Source organism: Gekko japonicus, unplaced genomic scaffold (genome assembly GCF_001447785.1).
Source record: "Gekko japonicus isolate JY-2015 unplaced genomic scaffold, Gekko_japonicus_V1.1 scaffold167, whole genome shotgun sequence".
Lineage (NCBI taxonomy): Eukaryota > Metazoa > Chordata > Lepidosauria > Squamata > Gekkonidae > Gekko > Gekko japonicus.
Genome location: NW_015164670.1, coordinates 506434 through 514806, shown reverse-complemented (window position 1 = coordinate 514806; position 8373 = coordinate 506434). Strand labels below are relative to the sequence as shown.

Here is an 8373-nt window from a genome sequence, read left to right as displayed (position 1 = left end):
TATAAATCAATGGTGCGACCTCATTTGGAATACTGTGTACAGTTCTGGTCACCACACCTCGAAAAGGATATTATAGCATTGGGAAAAGAGCAGAAAAGAGCAACTAGAATGACAAAAGAGTCGAAACACTTTCCTACGAAGAAAGGTTAAAGCGCTTAGGGCTCTTTAGCTTGGAGAAACGACAGCTGAGGGGTGACATGATCGAGGTTTATAAGATCATGCATAAGATAGAACAGGTAGATAAAGAGGTACTTTTCTCCCTTTTTCACAATACAAGAACTCGTGGGCTCTCCATGAAATTGCTGAGCGGTTGGGTTTGAACAGATAAAAAGAAGTACTACTTCACCCAAAGAGTGATTAACACATGGAATTCACTTCCACAGGAGGTGGCAGCGGCTACAAGCATGGATGGCTTCAAGAGGAAATTAGATAAGCATATGGAGCAGAGGTCCATCGGTGGCTATTAGCCACAAGTTATAGATAGGGACTCCGGGGCAAGTGATGCTCTGTATTCTTGGTGCTTGGGGGGGGGGGAACAGTGGGAGGGCTTCTAGTGTCTTGGCCCCACTGCTGGACCTCCTGATGGTACCTGGTATTTTTGGCCACTGTGTGATAGAGTGTTGGACTGGATGGGCCATTGGCCTGATCCAATATTGGCTTCTCTTATGTTCTTATCATGTAAACAAGAAAAAAATGCATGTGCCCAAATTTAAACACCAAAAATCAATGATTTAATAAATATATAGATATGACATATATAGTACTCAGAACAAATTTTCCTATGACACAGTAAATGGACACATAGAAATTCACAGGTAAAGTTAATCACAGGTAGAAATTCACAGGTAGAGTTTTTCCAAAAACAATTTGTAATAATAAATTCAAAAAAGTCCTTGAACTGTAAGGATGTGGCAGTGCCTCTGCCAACTGACTCGATGAAACCCCGGTTATAAATCCATTTCAATAATTTTTTCAAGAATCATGCTGGATTCAACATTTCAAAGATACATGTAGACATCCACAAAGTATATTCAGATACAGCAATCCTCAGTGATTCCCAATGGAGAATCAATCATTTCTTGGAACCTCCCTTCAAAATTCTGAAGCATTTCACCACTATGCCATTTCCCTCTAATGAAAAAATTTTCTGCATCTCCATGAGACGTTTCTCCCAAGAGCCAAACAAAAAGTCTTCCTATGGCTATTTAACACATGCAGAGAGGCCACTTGTCAATTTATTCTGAGAAGAAGCACAGTGGAGAAACAGAGGCAAGCATTTCCTCCCAATTAAGTAAGTGGGCTTTATATAATGTGAGCAGAATCATGCAAGAAGGAAGCTTACCTATTAGGAAGATGATTAGTAGCCTGGCAACTCCAAACAGCGGAATCATTTCACGGAAGTTCTGTAAAGATCAGAGGCATAAATGAGCTCTCAAATTCCACAAGTTATGAACTTTCTCAGCACTGCTCCAGATGTTATCTTGCACCCAAATCCGTCTTATGTAAGCTCAGGAAAGAAATTTTTATGTCACCTTGCAAACCAGTATTAGAGTTGGGGGGTGGGGGATGTCAAATTCAATACATTATTTCCACATAGTAAGGAGGGTCACCATAGAATTTTGAATCCAGGAATTGTTCTGCCTTGTTTGTGATATTTTTCTCAACACTGCCACTTTGCAAATAAATTACCAGAGGAGACCATCTCAAACTGCCTCCAAATTTCTTGGGGGCTTAGCCCTTTTTAGAAGCCTGAATAGCCCCGGCTAGCCCAATCTTGTCAGAACTTGGCAGCTAAGCAGAATTGGCTGTGGTTAGTACTTGGATGGGAGACCCACCAGGGTTGCTGTGAAGAGGAGGAAGGCAATGGTGAACCCCCTGTGTTAATCTTTTGCTTTGAAGCCTCCTGGTCCTGGGGTCACCATGAGTCAGTTGAATATTGATATTATTAAGTCCCCTTTTCCTTACCACTAGAACATTCATGAAGTATCCTCCAATAAGAGCATAAACTCCTCCCGATGCTCCTACTAGGCCGTGAAGTGGATCACAGACTGAGCTTGCCAAGGAACCTGGAATGGGGGGGGGAGGGAGAGGGAGAGAGAAGGGTTATAGTATAGACAGTGCTGCCTCCTAGCACTTGGCATAAGTGAAGAGTTTCTATGACTAACCAGGTAATGATATCACTGGGTTTAGGCTGGGGTAACAATCCCTAGCACCACACTTGCAGTAGCAAGAACAAACAAATATAGGTAACAATAATGGAAGTGAAAAATATCCTGCAAGGAGCCACCCCTTATAGTCCTAATGTGTTATATAATATGCCTCAGTTCAAGCACGAACACTCAGTCTGGACATTTCAACTGGTCTTAGCAGACCCTCCATTTTCTATCACTTTTCTCAAATCCTTACTGCAGTGCCTACCTGCAATCACTCCAGCCATGTACACCAGGCCAACTCTGTGCCCTTTGTGAACCAATTCAAGGGGGATTCCCAAAAAAAGCTGAAGGAAAAGATTTCCTAAGATATGCTGAATGCTGCCAAGAGAAAAGAAGACAAAATGTACAAGGATGAACTAGCAAATGATTTCTCCAGAGCATTTATGTCTGCCTTCACTAGATGGAGAACCATAATCAGCACTCAGAATTCCTGTTTCCAACCTTTACACTTCAGCAGTCTCTGCATATTTAATGTTAAGTATGGTTATTACAGCCTGACCTGGATGGCCCAGGCTAGCTGCATTTCTTCAGATCTCATAAGCTAAGCAGGGTCAGCTGTGGTTAGTAGTTGGGAAACCACCAAGGAAGTCCAAGCTAGGCAGAGGCAGGCAACAGCAAACCAGCTCTGAACATCTCTTGCCTTGAAAACCCTACAGGGTTGCTGTCTGTCCACTGAAACATGACAGCATTTTCCACTACCCCATAGTTATTCTTCCCCTCTTCCTGCTCTCTGACCTGAGGCCCAGACAGAATCTAAAGTGAGTTCTCCAGCAGAGCAGAAGATGTGAAGAACCTGCCACTCTTTCAACTGTGCATTAAAGACTAACACTTTTTATTCCAGCACGAAACAGAGCTCATTTCTTCAGATGTTTATTGGAAGGAAATGCATGACCTATCCTATTCAAAGTGACAGATAAAGGATCATTTATTAACCTTAATGGATCTGGGTTGCACACTTTAAAACAGAACATCACAAATCAAAGTTATGGTCTGTCACCTTCAAGACAGAAACAGTTTCTTCAGTGCATGATACCATCTTATCTGCAGTAGATTGCTCCATGATAGTTATTTATTTATTTGAAAAAAGGCACCCAAAATGACTGCCAGCAACTTCAACGTAAGTGCAATTTGTGACTCACCCAGCATGCACAAGCATGTAAGACAAGAATCTCCAAGCTTCTTGCCTCTTGTCGGGCCTGTATGTAAAAGGACTGTCCCAGATGCTGGAATCTAGAGTCATCCACTGTTCCTGGGGCTTCCAAACAGCATAATAGATGAAGGTAGTCAACTAGACACAAAAAAGTCACAGTCAGGTATATGGTGGTGGTTGTTTTTTTACACCCCAGGATAGGATAGGACATCACAATAATTTGGAAAGAGCAAAAGCATCTGTTAACTCTGAAGTTAGCATCAATAAATTCATCAATGGTACAAGACACTGTATTCAGTATAGGAAATCAAGCCTGGAATCTCCCTTGAAGTTAATGTGACTAAACTGAGGCTGTGGTACTTTGGCCACATGATGGGAGGACAAGACTTGCTGGAAAAATCAATAATGCGAGGAGAGGCTGAAGGCAGCAGGAAGAGAGGAAAGACCCAACAATTAGTGGATTGTCTCAATAAAGGAAGTCACAGCCCACAGTCTGCAAGACCAGAGCAAGGTTTTGGAGGTCATCAATAAATGGAGTTGCCATAAGTTGGACGTGTCTTGAGATGGCACTTAACACACAAACACACTCAAATGGTATTCACTGAACACATTTCTATCAAGTGTTATAAACTGCAACGGCAAATAAATACGATCTATAAGCAAAAGATTTATTTTGCTCTGGTGATATGGAAATCTGAAGACTTAGAAGAGGGTTCTAGTATGGATAACAAGACCCTAATTATTATGTTATCATTGAAAGCAGTGGTTCCCAAACTTTGGGATATGTTGACCGACAAGTCCAAATTTATTTGGTATGGGTAACCCAATGATTTATTGTCACATGACTTTTTTGCAATGGATACTTCAAGAATCCAAACAAAATTTAATTAACACCCCTATTAATGTGGTATTTGTTCAAATATTTATTGCACATAAATTGTTCACAGTTCTGAGCAAATGCTGACAAAAGGCAAGTGTTCAGAAAGAGTTTTGCATTTCATATATATTCATTATCAGCCGCTTGTGTGGTAAAGGTATTATGTTGGCAGAAACTTGGACACATCTCTGGACTTCCTTGGTGGTCTCCCATCAAAATACTGACCAGGACCAACCCTGCTTAGCTTTTGAGATGTAACAAGATGAAGCTAGCCAGGGCCAGAGGTTCTATTTAATAATTGTGATTAATGCCAGATTACTGTGGTCTGCTTGTACAAGGTAAAATACTCAGCACAGGAATGTTTTAAGGTAAAAGAACTACTCCTTGCTATGTGTACCTTCACAATCTCTCCTTATGCGTTTATTCTTGGTGTAATTTTTTTAAAATCGAATTCTAAACAGCCAAAGAATGAACAGGTCCGGTAGTATTCAAGGCTTAACAAGATCCTTTTGCTGTTTTCCCCCTCCCAGAGGTCCAGAGATGCTATATAGAGGCAGGCAATGACAAAGCGTGATCTGGCCTTCTTGGGAGCTGGAGCTGGTGAGAATCTGTCCTTATATATAATTGAATAGTGGGTGCCAAAGTTCTAATTCTAAAATGGACTCCCTTAGTGTATGGCTGATGGCACTGCTCCTCAGCATATATCGCCACCAATCAGAAGGCAAAGCCCGGGTCCCGCCCACACCACAACTGCTGCGACAACCTGGTCTTTTGCATATGGAAGCTGATTGGACTTCACTCCATTCCACACCTCAAACTCTCCCCCCCCCCGCAAGGCAGTTGGAATGTCAGTTGCATATGGAATCTGCTGTATTCTGGTGGTGTGCAGGTCCCAGATTCATGTTTTAAAAGCAGACTGACACTGTTTGCCCAAAGCCAGAGCACTCTCCCAGCGCCTCTTTCTAGATCCCGTTGTATTTATTTCCACAACGGGCCTTATTTCTAGTGTTGCCATAAGTCAGGTACAACTTGACAACACTTTACCGTCACCACTGCCTACATTCAGAGGCAGTGGTAGCCCCCCTGAACACTGGTGGTGGGAAGGGCCAGGCTTCCAGGCCCTGTGGCTTCAGGGGTTCTCTGGTTATCCCCTGGGTGAAAAGATGCTGTACTAGATGGACTGCTGGTCCAATCCAGCAGAGCTCCTGTTCTCTAATTGCCCCTGCATGTAGAAAAGGAAACAAGAATCCCTACACTCTGAAATGAGAACATCAGGGAGAAGGTTCTTCTCCTTAACGTGGCAGATTTCCTGGCAGTCTAACATGGTTAGAGCCTTCAGTCCTATAATCGGCAATGTGGATTCTGAATTGCTGCAACCCCATAATCTAATTTTTATTTTTTTATTTTACAAAATTCTGTATCTTGCTTTTCTACCCTCGCAAGGGCTACCAAAGGCAGCTAACAAACTAAAACATACATCAAAAGATCACATTTTAAAACTAACCCCGTCCAAAAAACCCCACGCATCACCAAAACAATTAAAAACAGAGCTAAAATAAATACAAAGTTAAAAAATATTAATTTTTTACACATCCTGACACACAACACCCTGAATACCAACACATTCCATCATATTCAGAAACCTTTCTAAAAGTAAATATGCAGTCATTTAGAGAATTAGAAATAAGAAAAAAATGTTTTAAATGTTTCCCTTACTTCAGCGACACTGATTGCGAGGATGAAAATGGGCGGTGGAATGCAGTTGGCTCTTTCAAGGTATGTCCCTCTGGTATCTTCCGGAAGCATCCATTTGGAAATGGTTTCATGGAAGCTGTCACAGCTGATGCAAACACAACAGCTTCTTGCATCGTCTCTCTTCTCTTCCTCCGGTGCTTCAGAGGCCCCCTCAGGGTTCATCCTCTCAAGCTCCATATTTGAGGGAAGTTAGAAGTCCATATTTGAAAGAAGTTAGCCTGCTTCTGACACACAAAGACACGAACAGCAAATTTGTCCTGGAATCAAGACCACTGCCTTTTCCTCCCATCCATGCACTGTCCCAATATGTAGGCATTCAGGAGGGGAATCCACCAATGCTCCCTTCTAAGCTGTGGAGTCTTGTGAGCAAAAATTCTACTTTGTGAGCTACTGGCATTAAGTGATTAGTTGAGTGATTTGGCTACTTCATAAATTAGTTTGCTCTGGAGCCATCCTTCCTGAGCTAAGACAAAAGTGTGTGAGCCAAAAGCCAAAAAAACTGAGCTAGGTCACACTAACTCACCTTAGATGGAACACTGGTCTCCACCTTTTTTGTGCCTGTGGCCACCTTTGGAACTCTGACAAAGGGCAGTGGGCACAATCACAAAATGGCTGCCACAGCAGGCGGAAAGAACGACAAAATAATAGAGATTGAAGTTATATCCAGCTGTAACAACAAGTGCAACATTTCAGACAGAAGCTCTGTTTAACAAGACTCCTTTTAATCTGCACAGCCAATCAGAAGCCCTACTGGGGAGAAGCCCTACCTAGCCCTGCCCACTTTCTGAAAGCACTTGGCAAGTGGCCAGGAAAGGTGTCGGCAGGCACCATGGTACTAGGGTTGCCAGTTCTTGGTTCCAAAACACCTGGAGATTTGAGGAAGCAGCCTGGGAGAATGGAATTTAAGGGGGGGAGGGGGGAGCGTTGGGTACAATGCCATACAGTCTACCTTTCGTAGCTGAAATGCACTCTGTCCAGGCGAAGTGCACTCTATAGACAATAACCCCCTGGCCCAAAAAACATTAGTCTAGCCTCAACCCAGGCCAGAGCCTTTCCAGCTCTGGCCTCATTCTGGTGGAATGCTCTTCCAGATGATATCCGGGCCCTGCAGAATTTGATGCAGTTCTGCAGGGCCTGTAAGACAGAAATGTTCCACCAGGCCCACAACTGAGGCAGCCAAGCCTTCCATCTGACTTGGCCTCCCCCAGCCCCAGCCCCCTCCTTTCATCTGCTCATCATACCAGTTCCATCAACACAGCTTCTGTACCACCTCCTGCTGGATAATTTATGCTATTTTGTGCCACATACTGCCATCTGATTGTATTCTAATTTATTACTTTGATGACTGTTTTTAACAACTAATCTATGGTATTGTTTCAATTTTGTTGTCACCTACCCTGAGCCTTGTTACACAGGGGAGGGTGGGCTAGAAGTCCATTAAAATAAAAAAATAAAAAAATAAATGTTTTATTTATTTATTTATTTGCATTTTAACTCCGCCCTCCCCACGAACGAGCTCAGGGCGGCTCACACGGGCATAAGCCCATACATAAAACCAGAGATCGATTGGGGGAATCGTGGGGGATCGCCGTTCCCCCAAGTGAGGTGCGGGGGGGGCGGAGCCAGGGCCGGCCGGAGGTTGTCCTGCGCTCTAGGCGAGCGCAGATGCTAACCTCCCAGCGGGGCCTGGAGACGCGCTCTGGGCGTCCTTTCCGCATGGAGCGGTGTGTGTGTGTGTGGGGGGGGTCTGGGTCTGCGCGTCCCCGGCACGCCCCTCCACCTCCTCCCCCCTGTCGCAGTTGGGCAGAAGAGGCTGAGAAAGGTGGCGGCTGGGCCGGAGCTCCGTCTCCAGCAGCCCCGCCAGTGCCACCCGCACCTCCCACCACAGTTGCCCGTAGGTGCTGCCGCCGCCAGGGAGAGAGGAGAAAGAAAAGAAGGAAAAGAAAGGCCCGCTGTCAGGGGAGGTGCCTTCCTCCCGAGCTGGCCCTGCCTGTCGCGCTGTCCGATTCCCCATGCATTCGAAATAAATCCACGTTTGAAGAACAAAGTTAAATTTATTATAAAGCGATGTTTAGATCAGGAACACAAGGATTGTTAGGAATGACTACAGACCTCATAGGGAAACATAATAAAGGAACTTGAACCAGGTTAGGACCAATGAGTCCAATTCCCGCTGGCGGGAATGCAGATAAAACTAGCGCCCAATTCCTTGGGAACACAACGGTTCTACACAGAGGTCATTTCGGGGGGGAACGCGGGGGATCGCAGTTCCCCCGGGTGAGGTGCAGGGGGCGGGGCACACGACGAAGCCCCGCCCCCTTCTTCCGGCAGCCCCCTGCTTCCAACCTCATTCTGTTGCAGAAGGAGGAAGAAGCAGG

General features: G+C 44.5%; 1 protein-coding gene across 1 annotated transcript in view; it reads right to left on the bottom strand.

The window, feature by feature from the left end:
• Window positions 1-8373, bottom strand: part of RHBDL2 (rhomboid, veinlet-like 2 (Drosophila)) — a 23573-nt gene that overhangs the window by 3736 nt on the left and 11464 nt on the right. Inside the window, exons 2-6 of the mRNA XM_015409178.1 lie at window positions 5957-6219; window positions 3353-3501; window positions 2419-2531; window positions 1966-2066; window positions 1343-1403 (exon numbers count right to left, since the gene is read on the bottom strand). Of these exons, the coding sequence (XP_015264664.1) occupies window positions 1343-1403; window positions 1966-2066; window positions 2419-2531; window positions 3353-3501; window positions 5957-6172 (640 nt within the window). The 5' untranslated portion in view covers window positions 6173-6219. The remainder of the gene's footprint in view (window positions 1-1342; window positions 1404-1965; window positions 2067-2418; window positions 2532-3352; window positions 3502-5956; window positions 6220-8373) is intronic.